The 16685-nt window shown below is 37.4% G+C and overlaps 1 protein-coding gene across 5 annotated transcripts in view; it reads left to right on the top strand.

Annotated features, from left to right (window-relative positions):
• Positions 1-16685, top strand: part of LCLAT1 (lysocardiolipin acyltransferase 1) — a 111958-nt gene that overhangs the window by 29008 nt on the left and 66265 nt on the right. For 2 of the 5 annotated variants that reach the window (XM_066546315.1, XM_066546316.1), the window contains 3 exons: positions 2799-2919; positions 8782-8950; positions 11137-11335. In XM_066546315.1, coding sequence (XP_066402412.1) covers positions 2858-2919; positions 8782-8950; positions 11137-11335 — 430 coding nt within the window. In that variant the 5' untranslated portion in view covers positions 2799-2857. Of the gene's footprint in view, positions 1-2798; positions 2920-3405; positions 3666-8781; positions 8951-11136; positions 11336-16685 lie in introns of those variants that run through there. The other 3 variants (XM_066546318.1, XM_066546319.1, XM_066546317.1) reach the window with 2 other exon arrangements.

Consider the following 16685-nt stretch of genomic DNA (forward strand, 5'->3'; position numbering starts at 1 on the left):
AGAAGAATGTTTCATAGAATCAGATTCAGTATCCCTGGAAGCAGAGGCAGCATGTCGGCATCAGGCTGCTGCCATGAGTACCCCTGCTGAGCCATGGAGCTTTACTAGCAGAAGCACAGATGGACCAACTTAGTTGTGCTTCTTCCCAGGCACAGCCTGCATCCATGCACAGCACAATACCCATGGTTTACACCCTGAAATGCTCTCCTAGAAATGGCTTTGAAGACCTCAATCCACCTGAAGCCCTGGGGACATCCTTTTGGAGTCTTGTCAGGAGAGAAAAGCTTCCCGTTGTAGCTGATGGAAAGAGGAAATTCCAGAGCTGAAGATGGGGTTAAAGGTACCCTGCTTAGCAGTGGTTTGTAATGTAATCTTAGAAATAGCCAGGTATGATTGATCTTACTGGTGAGCTGCGCAAATGAGATGTGAGGGCTGTTCTCTAGAAGACTGAAAAGCACAGCAGATCTTCATCTCTGACTGTAAGGTCCTGAAGCAGAAATATTGTTAGTTAATAGTGGGATGGTAATTCGGCAACATGTGAGTTTTGACTATGCTTTGGATATTGATCTACATCAAAATATAGTAGATTGAAAACAGCATTTCATGTCCAGAAATGGAGAAAATGCAAATAAACTCTTTTCTGCTGCTTCTGATGGGAATGAAACATTTATAAATTTTCTGCAGAACTGCTGCATTTTTCTTCTTTTGCTTTGGAGCCTGCCAGGTAACCCATCTATTGTTTGTTCTATGCTTACCTTGGAAAGCAGCCAGCTTGTAAGCACAGCTCACTAGAAAACTACAATTTATGTGACTTTTAAAGTTGTTATAAAGTTGTGATACTTGCTGATGTGTAAGTATGCTTCAGAGTGCTGTGTACTCCTGACACAAAGGCAGCCCTGCAAAATTTCAAGTTCTCAAATGGAATTTCCAATTAAACAGCTAGGACATTTTTAACATTATTTGCAAATGGTTTTTTTCTTTGATATTTGTCTTGGAAATACATTTTTAAAAGCCTGAGGCGGTTGCAGAGACTCAGAGGCTTGGCAGAGTTATATTCCATTGATAATAACAATTTATCTTTATTATTATTGGAAAAAATAGTGGCATAACTTTGTCTGTAGGTGCTCTTCTCCATCTCTCATCTAAGTACTGTTGAGCCAGAATCACTTAATTGGTGGGCAAATGAAGATAAGTGTCTAGTCTTTCTCTTCAGTCATTTAATAATTTTGAGAGTAGATAAAATCCATAATCTGATCTTGCATCTGATTTTAGGTGGAAACTCACTGGCTTCAGTAAGTTTGCTGTTAGATTTTTAGCATAGGGCCTGCTGAACTTTTGCAGCATGTAATGTGCTATTGAAAACAAGAATAAAGTAGTTTAGCAATTGTTGCTGTACTGGTGATGACTGTCACAGGATAAAAGATGCTAAAAACCAACAAAGCTGCAGTGGATAAGAAAAACAAACCAGACTGCAGTATTACCCATCCAGAATCAAATTCATTTGCAGCATATATTATAGCTGGAAAAGGAGGAATTGTTTGGGTCAATATATTCTGTTATGAAACTGAGAGAGGTTTTTATAGAGGATGGTCACAAATACAGAGCTCTCAATGAAACTTTTTCCAAGCTGGGTACCTTGCTTAAGGCCTCTGGAAGTCTGCTTTTACATCCCCCCTCATTCTTTTCATAATTGCACTCTCTGAGTAATATGATTTAGCATAAGCTGTCATGCTGTTACTGTCCTGGTGATAGCCACTGGTTTTCCCAGGCTACATGAGTTTTCTTCATATGCCTTTCCTGTATTTCTTTAGTTGTTAACCTTAAGAGAAAATTCTGTCTAAATGAGGCCAAAAAAAGCCATTTGAAATTTCTTGGATGTCTCCTTCTCTGAGAGTGATTTTTAATTCAGTGCCAGTGGTAGAGATTTAAAGATACTCCTGTGAAAATTACTGGTTTTCCATTTGAGTAACTCTTCTTCAGCATGAAGTCCTTTATTTCTGTTTCCCCACTGAGGATTTTATTGTGAAATAGATACTTCTGAATTTATAAATGTCACCCCTTCCCACCAAGAATAGCTCTGAACTAAAGTGTTGGGGTGCTCTTTTGCAGGGGAAAAGAAATTGATTTATTGGTTTGTTTGTAACATCTCCAGTTACAAAGTGGAATATTTTATCTGTTTTTCATAATTTCCACGTGGATTTGTTATCCATCAATGTTGGTCAGCTTTTTGGTCTGTGGACTTTGAAAACCAAAGGACACAGATTTGCCAGCTGTTGACCACAAGTAACTTTTTTGAAAAACAGAGTGGGCCTCAAGCTGACTTGCAGGTTTTATATAAAGTACTTAATAAACCTGTAAAATTGACACTGCTCCATGTTTATTGCAAGGTTATGTTGGTTTTTTTGTTTGTTTCTTTTATTTAAAGAGGGGCTGGGAGGAATACAGCAGCTGTTTTTCATCTGCCAAACCTATTCTTGATGACTTGTCAGCCAGGGCACTCTATTTATATTGGTTGTTGTTTAATACAGGCTTGTGGGGCCCCAGCAGCTTGATGGATGGTGCAGAGCACAGCTCCATGCATAGAAAGCCATGAAAAAGGAATTCAGAATTATTAGTGTCTGTGCAATATGCATAACAAAAAAAAAAAAAAAAAGATGCAGCTTTTGGGAGTAAAAGCTCTTGTGCAGTTCTTCCTACAGCAAATTTGTCAATTCATCTAGATTTTCTGATTATAGTAAGGAATAAAAGCAAGCTACTTTTCCATAAATCATTCTTTCTTTTTTTTTTTTTTTTTTCAGGAAGCAGCTGTAGCTGTTGCATGATACCCTCTTACAAATGATTTCAAATACCTTTGCTCATGCTTTCATTCAAGCTTTATTGGTCTAATGGTTGTCTGGAGCAACAGTGGAAAGAGAACAGGTAAACGAGGGTGAAAAAGCATCAGACTGATTTGATGTCTATACCCTGACTGAATTACCTGCTCACAGTGTCTAAAGGCTGTACTGCAAAGAATCTCAGCCAGCATTTTTGCATTTGGGAAGACACAATTACTTGGAAGAGCAAATTCAATATTCTGTTAAATTTTTATTGAATTATAATAGTCAGATTAAGTCTTGGCAAATAAAAGAGATAATAAATTGTAGGATGCAGTAATAATCATATTTTATTTGTAATATTCACGGAAATTGCTCATTAAGTTTTGTATTTTTTGTATTTTATGTGTAAGCTAATTTCTGCTATACTGTCAGGGGTAGGGCTTGTGGTGATATTACCTTGTATTACCCTATCCTATATTGTTTTATGATGAATGTATCTCTTAAGTTTTTTAAATGCAAGAATTGTATAAAAAGGAAGTAATTTCAGTGGTCAAGTGCCTTTTTCTTTCTTTTTTTTTTTTTGTGATAGTGATCTGTGCCATATTTGTATGTTCCTTAAAATACTGAAGTGCTTAAGAGAAGGATCAGAAACAAAATACAGTTCATGAAGAGTTCTGTAGAGAATGATGGAGCTTCCTGCCTGTGTTGCGTGGACTTCTGATTAGCGTGGCTATTTCTGCAATTAATAATTCAGCTTCCTCCTGCCATTGCTTCCCCTAGAACATCTTCTATTTCTGCAGTTCTTTTAACTGAGGCACAAGTGAGAAGTTACATGATCAAAGAGACGGGGTGAGTTGTAGATCTGGAAATACAACTGAGTCAGTCTGCACAAACTTGCTGCAAGCAAGTTTCTTTTTAAATACGGTGCTACACAGAAAGTAGTTTCTTGCTCTGGGTGCAAGAATTGATAAAAATTTCCTTTGAAATGCAGTTAAGGAAAAAAACCGTAAAATGCTCAAATAGAAAAGCGTGGTGATTTTGTTGGGCTTGAAACCTTCTGCTAGGATGTGTTATTTCCACTGAACTTTTGTTTGCTTGGCTGATGTTCAGCACCTGCTCAGACCTCTCATTTGCATCACTAAAACTGGGAAGGGTTGTCAATCTGCCTGCTCTCTTGTCTCGATAATTTTGTTTAGTAACCTGAAAAAACAATAAACAAGTGAAAGTTTGGGTCATTCATTTGCTGGTTCATTTAATGGACACCTAAGTAGTTGGCAAACTTTGTTCCTCTCTTGCCCACCTCCTGGAACTTCAATTCAGTGCACCCAGATCAAAGGTTTTTAAAATTGTTGTGAAAATGGTATCTTCTGATTTGGAAATTATGTTTCCAAATGCAAAATTGAACATGGGATCTGGAATTTACAGGTCACCTGTTTAACTGCCCTGCTTGGAGGAAATGCAGAAGTTAAGTCAGTTTGGAGTTAAGTGCTGGCTTTCTTTGCAGAGCTGTTAGAGAAGAGGTGTCACTGGCTGTTTCTGCTTGATTTTAATTGAAGATGTTTACCTTTTCTACTGGTAATTGACTGGAAGAAGCATTAAATCCAGTGCCTAGTATTTCCCATTCAGGTTTGAAGGCTAATGAGCAGTTTTATTGCCCATGCTGATTGAATGGAAATGTGATGACCAGTAATCCGCCGTTGTTTTATTGGCACTGAAGAGCGTTTACTTTTTCAGTGGTGTAATAAAACCTGATTTGCTCACTTGGTAGAGCTAAGTGCTTGAAGATTTCTCTCGTTATCACGCAGCTGGCTCTGTTTGTCAGGTAGTACTGCTCAGTGCTATGCTGAGGCTAAAATCTTGTTTTACATGGAGCCTGGAAGATGAATTAACCTGTTTGTACAAGCACTTTGAATTTGCTGGGAGCTGTTAAGGAAGTTTGAATCATGGGGTGAGTTGACTATGCTGAGACTTTCATACGTTAAAGTTTTGAACTTTTCTGTTTCTTATCAGATAAACTTATTTTGCATCCTTTGTCCACTTACGAGCCACAAAAGCAGTTGTGAAGAAAAGTTTTGTTGTAGAGAACAGTCTGTTTAAAACCTTTTGAAATCACCATCACAACAAGCTGTGGTTTGTCTGTCATTTCAGTTGTACCTTCAATAAAAGTATTTAGATGTCAAACGAAACAAGCCAAAATCCAATCACAGGAAAATATCTTTGCTTTATGTTACTATGCAAACATTTTGTTTGCATAGTTTATCAAAATAATTTCATGTAAATATTCTAATAAAAATGAAGTTTACAAAAACTGTTTGGGAAAGTATTTTCTCCCCTTGTAGCCAAGAATTTTTCAAATTAACTGAAATAGAAAGCAAAAATTTTATTTAAAGAATTATTGTTTCCAGTTACCTGGAGACAGAGCATGTTTCCCTTCTGCTATGGCAACAAGAACATGTGAAGTACAGTACCCCAATAACTTGGAGTTCTGCCACGAAATAGATGAAGAACTACAAGCCCAGTATGAGGGTGCTGTCTTTATCAGCTTTCAGTCTGAATTGTAAAATAATTTTGACTGACTTCCCACAGCTCTGACCCCTAATGGAAAGTGGCTTTAAGATACATAAAGATCATCCTACACATTAAATTCAGTGTTGAGGGAGATTGCTACATTAGAAAGAGAATTGTCAGCAGCAGTAAGAGAATACTTCTGTACTTTGAAAATGCTTGCATCCTGTTCAGGCTTCCTGTTGAATCCTGTAATTCATTCCTTGGGTGTCTAATCTCTGACATGAGTCAGCTCCAATTTTCTTTGTTTTGAGATTTTTCACATTTGTTTTAGATCATTTTCCAAGTCCTCATTAAGAACTCCTTTCTTTGGCTGGTTTTTATCATGTTTTGAGGTTGCAGGCATGTATTTTGCATTGATTTGTAGCTGTTGCTTGTTGAATGCAGGTGTTAGATTTGGGATGGCTGACATATCTTAGAGAGAGTTTGTTTCTGAGGTAGGCATTTAAGGGCTGGGGAGTGCAAAAGGATGAAAATAGTCAGTTCCTTCCTGTCCTTGGTGGTGGGTGTGTGGAATGGTAAACTGGGTACAACAGCCTGGGTTTGCAGAGCCTGGCCTGGCCCAGCTGTGTGCCAGCCCTACATCCTTACCCTTACAAAATTGTGCACTGCACTCCCAGTTGGATCTGCTGAAACTTTCTCCCTTTCTCTCCTTCATTGTGGTGGAGGTAATTCAGAGACAAAGTCCAAGTCTATCTGTTACTCTAGATAAATGCATGTGTAAATATATATAATGTGTTAAATAGAAGCAATAAGCAAAATGGGGTATTTATCACACTAAAAATGTGGCTTTTAGAGTGATAAATAGCATTGATTGAAAACACACGTGGTATCTTTTGTGTCTTAGAAATAAACAGCGCAGCATTTAACCCACTGGAATGCACTGTAACTTATAATGTATAAAATGGAATGTAAAAGAAAGTTATGCTTGGTGCTGGTTGAAGAAGGGGAAATTCAGGACTTCCTCAGGTCTTTTCCATAGCTCAGATACTTTCATCTAAAAGAAACAAACAAAAAAGTGTTTATGTGGCAGTCTTTCACAGAAAAGACAAGATTTTTTTTTCCTTAAATCTTTGGTTGTGTTTAATAATTTGAGGGAAGGACCAGTATAAACTGTGAAAAAGACAGCCCCTAAATAAGTGACCCACATTGCTTTTCTAAGAGTCTAGAAGGATGACAGAGCAGTGTCTCCTCTCTTTAGCTCTGGGGGTACCTGTGTGCAGCAGTCAGGTATTTGGAACTGGAGCATGTCCTCAGTCCCTGTTGTCTGGCAGCCTTTTGGAGCCACAGTGTCTACCTGGCAAATGTCACTGCGTCTGACTGATGGCTCTGAGAGCCTCACAGAGGACCAGAGCAGCTGGCTAAAGCCTAACAAACTCCTGTTCTGTGTCTGGTAGCAGGTTTTACCTGTCTTAAAGCTGTTTCCAGTTGTTTAGATACATTTGTTCCTCAAAAAATGCCTGTTCAGATCAAGCACATTGAATTTTAATTCTGTCTGTTGCCTTTTGCAGTAGGTCTCAAATCTTGATGTCAAGAGAAGCTTTTTCTTCTGGTCCTGCTGCAACTAATAATTCCCCCCCCAGCCCCCCTTTCTGTTGGTTCCTGCTTTTTTCTGGGTTTTTTGTTTTGGTTTTTTTTGTCCTCTTCTGTCTTTATTGTGAACTTCCCCCACAGAGGTTTGCAATAACAAATAGAAAAAGTCCTAACAAAAAGAAAATTTCCTCCAGGGCCTTACTCTTCAAGGATCCCTTAATGTGTCAGAATTGATCCTACTTAGTGCATGCATATGTGCAGACGTGGTTATTTAGTTCCTGGTTTTGTACTCCAGATATAAATATTATGTATTTGTTTGAATTCAAATTTCATTTCCAATGCAGCAATCAGCAAACATTTGTATTTAGTGTTGCTTGTTTTACTATGCTGCAGAAGCAGAGTTAAATACAGCTTCCTATACCCTTCTTGCATTAAAAATTTGCATGGCCTCTTGTCTCAGCCTTTCTCCAAATACTATACAGTTTAGGCAATTGTTTAAACCTAAAAGTATCTCAAGAGTAGACCTTCTTTCTTGTTATTTGTCAAGATGAAGTAGCAGAAGCAAATTTCATCTGCTAGCAACCCTAGTGTTGCCATTTCTTGACTGTCAAATACTTTGCTGTGCAAACATCATTGCTATGGACATTGTACAAAACATGCTTGAGATAAATCATGTATGTTACAATACACAAGGCTTAATGGATTGCTTTTCCATTGCTCATTTTAAAATTAAACCCACCAGCTTCCTGTTTTTCTTGTCCTGAAGTCCTGTCTATCTGAGCTCTTAAAATTTCTAAAATAGCCTGTCAAAAAAAGGAATTCAGTAAAGTGACTAAAAAGTGACTTCTGCTTAACCTTTGGTTTTATAAACAATTGGCTGAGTCCTAAATAGATGAAAACAGTCTATTTTTAGGCCCTAATTTAGAGAATTGATATTTCCACATTTGCTTTGTCATAGCTGGTAGTAGTTGCTAAATTGTGAAAGCTTGTAGCTATTACAAATGCTTGGAGGATTGCTGAGTGTTCTGCCATAATGCACTAAGAAGCTCAGTGTACTGTACATTTCAATTTATAATAAGACAGTGTAGCTGATAGCGCAGACACTGAAATATTTCAAGTCTAGACTATGCCTTAAAAAACACAGGCTATTGGCTTTTTGGTGCAGCAAGTTGGAAAATAACTGATAAGGGCAGTTGAAGTACAGCAGACTTCAAAGAGTGATGAGTTCTCTAAGCCAGGATGGGTTGGGAGGGTTCAGCCACTGCTTGCCTGCCTTGTTGGGATGAAAAGGGAACTGGTGTTTGAAAGGGCTGGTCAGCCTTGCCAGGTTTCAGTGGTTTGTGAGGGAGGTCACACATAGATGGGGAAGAGAAGTTTCTGCAACGCTGTGTTTAGTAAGAAGAAATGGGATGGAGAACTAGAAGAGCAAAGTTTCCTCTCTTTAGAAAATGGTAATATTAGTATTTCACCACAGGCAAAGGAAATGGCCAAAAAGTTTAATGTCACTGGTGTTCTCTTAATAGCCCTTTTGTACCTTTGGATAATAAAAATAGCTTGCTGAAGGTTTTGAGTGGAGCTACATATTGTAGTAATGGGTGGAAATTATGATGTAGCTGATACTTTTATGGCCCCTTTAATATCCCAATTCACCTTACAAATCACTGTGTTTATAAAGTCCTTCTCTTACTGCTGCTGGGGAAGAAGAACATTTTAGTTGTGTTTACTGTTGTCCTGTGTTGTTAGCTTGTGGTGTTTCCTTGTGGAAAAAAGGAAGAATATTACCTCAGACCAAGCTTGTGGACTTGAAGAATTACATAATATCTTTCAGTTTGTCTGTGTCTAACGTAATGCCAACCGTGTTTTTCAGAGCCATGGTGTCATGGAAGGGGATGTACTTTGCACTTGCACTATTCTTGGGAAGTTTTTTTGGAAGTATATTCATGCTGGGCCCTTTTCTGCCTTTGATGTTCATCTCTCCAGCCTGGTACCGCTGGATCACCGACTGCATTGTGGCCACTTGGCTCACACTCCCTGTGGTAAGTGGCACATCATCCAGGTCTGGGCAACTCTCCATAATCCCACAATTTAGCTTGCTCACTAAGACTTTAGATTTTATTTTAGTGTTTTTAAAGCAATTTATGCGTCTATCTAAACAGGCCCTTACATACTTACTATCTGTGGAGACTTTGGTTTACAGTGTTGTAAACCGTGTGTCTATTTACTGTCCCCCTCTTCTTTCACAGTTTAATTTATAGATCAGCTAATGTTGTGTGTTCATTTTATGCTTGAAAAGGTATTTTTTTGACATCTTCATCCAGTGTCAGTCAGATGCAGAGAAGAGTAGGTGAAACTTTAATAAACAGAAGAAAGGTTTTTTTAAGTGTTAACTTCCTTAATGAGTTGTCTTGTTAACTCTTTCTTTGAACTGTGCTCCAAGTGTTGTATTAGGAAAATTATCCACTGTCTGGTATATTGCTGTCAACCTTCACCATTCTGTTCCTTAATCCTTGTAGAATTCAGCCCTTGTAATTGAATTAGAGATAAATGTTTTCAGGTGAACAAGAAGAGCTCCCCCTAGAAAGGATGTATTCCTCACGTATCATCAGCTTTACAGCTATATGAATCTGGAAATCAATAACAAAGCTCTTCCCTGAATTGTTCCAAAGGAAAGGCAATGTGAATGGGATCTGTCTCTTCTTCCGTTCTCTAAAAGCCAGGGAACGTTGTTCCTCTAGGCCATTAGAGATTTGTTTAACTTTTTCTGAAGTGAAATGCCATATTGGTATGCAGAAGTATGTGTCTTGTGGCATAAAGGAAGTTCTATCCTTATTGCAGATCAAACAGTCTCTGCTTTTGCTGTTTCTCCTTGTGTGTTTTAAAGGGGTCTCAGCTGTTTCTTATTCTAAAACTTTTGTAGATTTTATCATTACTAAATGCAGTGAAATTAGGAGGGCTGATGTAATCAACAGTAAAGGAAATAGATTGTTATTTCTTGTCATGATGAAATTTAACTGGGTACTGATACTGTCACAAAATAACCCTTTCTCTGTTTGTCTTCAAATTTTTTTATAATTTCAAAATCTCCAAAATCTAATACCAGTCTTTTCTATGATTAGTTGCCTGGGCTTTATAATTCTGGGTTATTAAAACAAGTTTGTGATAACTTCTTCAGTCTAGAAGTTTGATTTTTAGCCCACACTAGAGCTAGACAAAAATAATTTTAATGTCTTTGTGAAAAGGATTCTATCTTCTGAGAATTGTGGGAATTTAGATTCAGGAAAGGAGTCTCACAAAGATTTTGCATCCAACCATTTTGAGGCTCAGACCTTGTCTGCCTTAGGTTTCTATCCTTACACCCACTGCATTCTTAGTCAGGAGAAACAGGTTCTTGGTTTGTGTCTCCAAACAATAAAGTGTTCTTGTGCCAGTTGGACTCCAGCAGGGAAATTCTGACCCTGACCTCTGTGATGTAAGAAATTTTCACCTTCCTCACTCTGCTATCACATTTTACTTCCTTTCTAGGAGTCAGCAGGATGGGACAGTGAGGTGGGTCTGAACTGTTTCAGTTTAGTTTGGCTTCTATTAGGCACACACAGAGCTGGCAGAAATATGAACAGAAGTTGTTTTACTTTCTAGAGCTCTGTTTAAATCCCCAGTGTTTGCTCTTTTGTGGTTTTTTGGTTTTTGGTGGGTTTTTTGGTGTTTTTTTGTTTTCTTTTGGTTTTGATTTTTTTTTTTTTTTTGGAGAGAGAATGGGGAAGAGAGGGTAAGGAGGTAATTTGAAGGCCTTTTTCTTATGGTATTTTACTGGTTTCTTTTTCTGTGCTGTGTTAGACAGTGTGCTGCCAGTAACCCTGACCTTAGGGGCAATAGATGTTTGTGTGGCCAATCTCTATTTAGGTTACCTACCAAGTTATAATCCATACTGAGTCACTTATGTTCCTACAGGATAGTATTCCTGGAAAACCAGGGAAAGGTAAGTTTAATGTAGTGATGGGAATAGAGTGCTTTTTAAAAAGTGCTGCTTAATTGTTGCTTCCTTTTCCATTGAACAGCTATTACTGGAGAAAAGCTGTCTGTTTTATTAGAAAACAGAAATTTGTTTACAAGTTGTAATGTGAGCGAATAAGTGAAATTATGTAATTCAAATTAATTTTTATTGCTAATGGGGTGATGCTTTTCTTCTGGGAGTAAAGCCATAACACTGAGATTCTATTTCTAGGCCTTGCTGGAAATGGTGTGTGGTGCCAAGGTGGTTGTCACTGGAGATGGATTTGTTCCTGGAGAAAGGAGTGTCATTATCATGAACCATCGCACACGAATGGACTGGATGTTCCTGTGGAACTGCCTGCTGCGATACAGCTACCTCAGACTTGAGAAAATCTGTCTCAAATCCAGTCTCAAAAGCATTCCAGGATTTGGTATGTCACTAAACCCTTTAATTTGAAAGGAAAGTATGTTTAAATTATGTCCAGCACAGTTCATAACCTGCTAAATCACATAGGTTTAAATTCTGTTTCAGTAATTCAAGAAAAATCTGTGTAAAATATGTGGCATGTGGAGTGATTAAACCATAAATCTCCAGAGGACACCTGGACTACATGCCTAAGCATTTCTTTTTTAAGATACTACATGTGCTGCTGTTGCTTGTAGGTAAATATATTTCTGCTTTACATACCAAAAGTATTTCTCAGGATGATGAAAAATGATTTTCAGTTTTTTCAAAGTCTCTTTCAGCATTGTGGTTTGGGTGCTATTTCACCCCACATTGCAAATGCTCTCATCAAGCTTCTTTCTTCATTATCCAATGTAAACTATTGAGAAGATTAAAAAAAAAGCTCTGTAGGCATTGTAAAGTTAATGGTTCATTTTAATAACTAATTTTAAATTGAACTTGGCTATGCAAAATATTCTGTGCAGGATATGAAATCATCAGGATTTATAGTGATGTAGGCTGGAAAGAGATCTGAGTTGCACATATTCAGAGAAATTGTTTCAGATAGTCCAAAAATTGTTGCACAAATGGTTTCTGAATAAATAGGCAGACTTATCTGAAATAAAAGTATCTCTGCATTTTATTTATCTCTTAGATTTATTTGCTGTTTTATACAAAACTAGCTTGGGCAGGATATGCGTCAACTTTATGATGTCGAAAGAGTAACCTTATTTATGGTTGCCTTTTGTCAGGCCATTTATCTGAACAGATAATTTTGGCAGGATTCCATCCTGAGGAGCCCTCCTACTGTTGCACTGGATTGCATTCACTGTTGCATTGTGTTGCATTCAGTGCTCTTTAAGTAACAGCAGCAACAGGGTAATGTGCTTTTATTTCTCTAACAGTCACATATTAAGGTCAATTTTACTTGACAAAAGAAAAATCTCTTTTAATATGACAGGAAATGAGAAAATGCTTATTAGGTATCTTCATTATACAGCAGAAATGTTTTGAAATCTTGGAATCAGCTGTGTATGCAACTTTTTATAGCAGTGATGGAAGATGAAGTCAGGAGTGTCCTGGGGAAGATTGATAGATTTCTGTCTTCAAAAATAACATATGTCTTGTTATTAAAAAGACCATTTGTATTTGTGCTTATTAATGTGCTTGGTAAAATGTAGTTCCTGAAAGGATGATAGGAGTCATTTAGAGATTTTTTTTTTCTTTTTTAATTTTTAAAAAATTCAATTCTCAATTTTCTGCATAAACTCAGCGCATCTAATAGATTTGATCAGTGGACTCAGGCAGATGGATCTGTGTCAGGTCAATATTAGCAGACCATGATGCCATCTTTGTTCTGATATAACAGCTTAAGCCACTAACAAAATTCTGGGCTCGTCCTCCACTTTGTGATGTAGAGGTGACACATGCAGACATTTGGTCCTGTTGTTTCCATTACAGAATGACAATTTCTGGTGGTAGAGCTGACACTTGGGTCTGTAGTGTTATAAATAACTATTTTTATGCATGATCTCCAAGAATTCTCCACAATACACGGGCTTTGAGGACTTTGGTTGCAATTTTGTGAATTATAGCTTATTTTTCAGTAAACTGTTAATGTTGGGTTATTAGTCACAGAAGGAGTGTTCAACTAAACTGCATCCTTCACTGAAGCCATGATTTGATGTCCCAAAAGTCTGAAAGATAAACTTCTGTTTTATCTTAGTGTATCTAAAAAAGAGGCCTTAAAATGCATGTCTCTGTGTTCAGTCAGGCTGTGTTTTGGGTGGCATTTTCTTGCAAAAATAAAGTATTCTGTGTATCTATGTAATTAGGAGATTGTTAGAATGTGAGACTCTTGGATTAAATGAAGACTGATGGAAACAGATGAAGCTGTATGAAGTTTGTTGGGGCAGGATCACTGCAGAGAATGGTGTCTAAAGAGGAGAACCCTAAATCTCATCAGTGACAGCAGAATTTCTCCCACTTATTGCTCTCAGCCGTGCTGTGTTATGTGATAGACCTTAGTAAGTGTTTATTCAGGTTTTTGGCTTGTTTTTAAGTTGTGTCCTGTGGTTTTTAACTAAATGTTTTATTTTATGAGCTTGTAAAAGCCAGAAGATCACTTGGAAATCAACCAGACAATTTCAGTACACTGCATCTATAATTGATACTTTAGATGTTGGTCATTTAAGATATAATATTTGTGATAATTCAATGAGCTATTTTTATCATGTCTTTCAGATTTATCTTTTCATGTATTTATATGGATTAGTTGTACATAGTCAGATGTATAGGGTTAGGGAAGTTTGATACACTGGCTAAATGCATCTTCTAATAAATCTTAACCTAGTGGTAATCATGCTCTGAGTTTCAGAAATATTTAAGTGACTATACCATATTTCTTTCTGTGCAATTTTTTGTGATCTTTCAAAGGCTTTTTTTTTTTTAGCAAGCATTAAATTTAAAATTATGTTTAAGATAAGGTTTGTAATGCAAAACTTCCATATCCATGTTTCTGAAATCCTTGCTGTATTCAGCATAGCACTTCTGTTGTCATAAGTAATTTCCCATTTGGGTGTAAAAATAGGTCTGTAAGAGATTATGCTCTTTCCAGTGGCATATATGATAGGTGAAAGGCAAGGCTGGGAATGGAAATAGATCCAGAGTTCTTGTGGCCCCCTTTGTAGGTTAAAAGTGTAAAGGTATCAGATTTAATGAGTCTGTATTACAAGTAGGCTGTTATTTTCTAGTTGATTATAATTAAAATTAGAGGATTCACTATTTCAAGGAGACACATTGAGTCATTTATCTAGTTCTTAAGTTATTAATTCTTTGCATTCCAGTGTATGAAAAAAACTTTAAAATTGATTAAAGGTGAGCTTTAAAAAAAGAAGTCCAAAGAAAAACAGATGGTCCTTTCTTCCTGGAACTGTAGCTTTGGCTTGATGAATTGTGTGCAGTATTCAAAAAAGAGATATTACGTTTCAGTAATCTCAATTTCAGAAACATTCTTGCAGCATTTCAGTACATCTTGCCAAAGCTGGCGTCTCCAGGGAGCACTACTCTGCTCTTGGCTGTTGCTGCAGTTTCTCATCTGACATCATCAGAAGCTACTGACACATTCTGCAGTATCAATTTTCAAGGAGAATTTCTAATGGCATTGACAGTTTCCTGCATGGTCTGACATGATAGGACTTCTTTACAGTACTTGTAATAGATAGGAGCAATTAATATTCTCAACTATTCTCATTTAATTAGGACTAGTTTGGGAAGTGATACAGATTATGGTGCAGTCACGTTCAGAATGTCCTATGGAACACATACTGTTCCAGTAGGTACCAAGGAACATACAGGGTAGTGTGGGATGACCAGATAACGTCTAGGAGATGGTTTTAATTTTTTTCTGAGCATTTGTGGAATTTCCACATTCATTTGTGGAAGTCTTCTTGTGATAACCAGTAAGACTTCACTGGAAATAGGTATGTGTTTTAATGATGGACAATTTGATTGTGTTGGATGAGCTTACAGTAATATTTGAATTTTAATGGTTAAATGTGCCTCAATATGTATGTGAAAAATAAATTGAAATTTGGGGTTAATTTGAGTGCTGTCAGATAAATTTATGGAAAAGTGAGAGAGGGTAACCAGAAGGACTAATGTCAGAGCATGGCTGCCACATGAGATAATATTAATTCTAGTTTTGCTTAGTGCAGATGGAAAAGATAAATACCATCATAATTCAGGGTACAAATGTAAAGTATGCAGGTGTTGCAGGTACCATTAATGGACATATCTTCAAGACATCTCTGTTTTGAAAAGGCTCACTAAGGCTGCTAATGGAGGGAATTATAGTTGAAGCAGACTGGACAGGAACAGGTAAGGAAAGGACAAGATGACAAAGAAGAAAGAGGAGAATAAGCAAAGCTGACAAGCCTGGAGTAGTTAAGAACAGAGATAACTGAGTGACTCTGTCCAGATCTTCATCTCTGGATTCAAGTTATTCTGTGGCTAACATTAACATATAATTTAGAAGATTGCAAGATGTTGGAGCTTTTTAGTCATTTTTCACTCATCTGTTCACTCACATGTTGTAGCTCACAAAGGCTCAAGTTAAATGCCAGGGGGGGAAAAAAAAGGACGTTTGCTCTATTTCAGCACTGGGCTCAGCCCCACCAATCTTCTACTACACGTCAGTTGATCCATTATAGCTGTCCAAGTGTGCGAGCCTCGCCTGAAGCAAGCTCAAAGTAATTTGAGTCATCTTGTTTTTCAATGAAGCAGGGCAAAACAACTCAAATTATCCTGCCTTTGCCACAGGCTAAGAGCATACACACCGACAGCTATGATGGATCAGCTACCAAGAAGTAAAATATTGTTGTCACTAAGCCTAGAAAATTTTAACACTTAACTCAATTGGAGTATGGCTAAAGCAGTGCACTGTGGAGGATCTGTACACATTTGTATTGGCATGGAAATGTTTGTGCTGCCACAGCTGCTTCCATAGGTAGGGATGGAAATACTTCAGCATAAAGCTCCTTTGCTCTGGCAAAAGCAAATCTATAGCTGGATTTACGTTAAAATTCTTACCAATAGAGCATATTATTAAAAAAAATTAAAACTGTAACCTACTGAACTTCCTAGTATAGTTCCTGTGTCAAGTATCTTACATTAAAATAGGCTGAGAGTTTTGAGGAGCTGCAATGTTTTGTCTTCTAGCAATTCAATTATGAGCTGCCAGACTTAGTTACCATAGAGTTGTTAACCTATGTGATTTTGAGAGTAGAAGTAGAAAAGCATGCTCTCTGATGACAAGCACAATTGTTATTCTACCAGCTATTCCTGCTGAAGACTCTCTTGAAGAAGTTTTAAGTGTGAATGAAGGATTATTACTGTGCAGCAGAAATGCAGCTTAAGTTGGCTGTAACCTTATATGCTTTTTTCTTTTTCCTTTTGTAGGGAAGAAAAGCTTAGGGGCCTGTTTCCCAGCTTGTCTCATCCAGGAAAGGCATAATAGGTTTCTCCCACCCCTGTCAGGGAAAAAAAAAATCCCACAACCAAAGCCAACAAGCCTGTGTTCCATTAAACTTTCCTTATCCTTTCTATATAATAAGGACACCATTTGTTCTCTGCCCCTTTTCCTCTCCAAAATGCACATCAGAAGTGTGAGATCAGATGCTAACTTCTTTCACTCTCCCCATTTTACAAACAATAAGTGATGGAGGGAGGGGTTATTTTGTCCAAGCTCACAGAGCAAATCAGAGCAGAATTAGGTTGGCATGTTTTCCTGACTTGCATTCCTTTGCTGTTACCAGTGGGTTATGCAGCATCTGTAC

The sequence above is a fragment of the Molothrus aeneus genome, chromosome 3 (assembly GCF_037042795.1).
Source record: "Molothrus aeneus isolate 106 chromosome 3, BPBGC_Maene_1.0, whole genome shotgun sequence".
NCBI lineage: Eukaryota > Metazoa > Chordata > Aves > Passeriformes > Icteridae > Molothrus > Molothrus aeneus.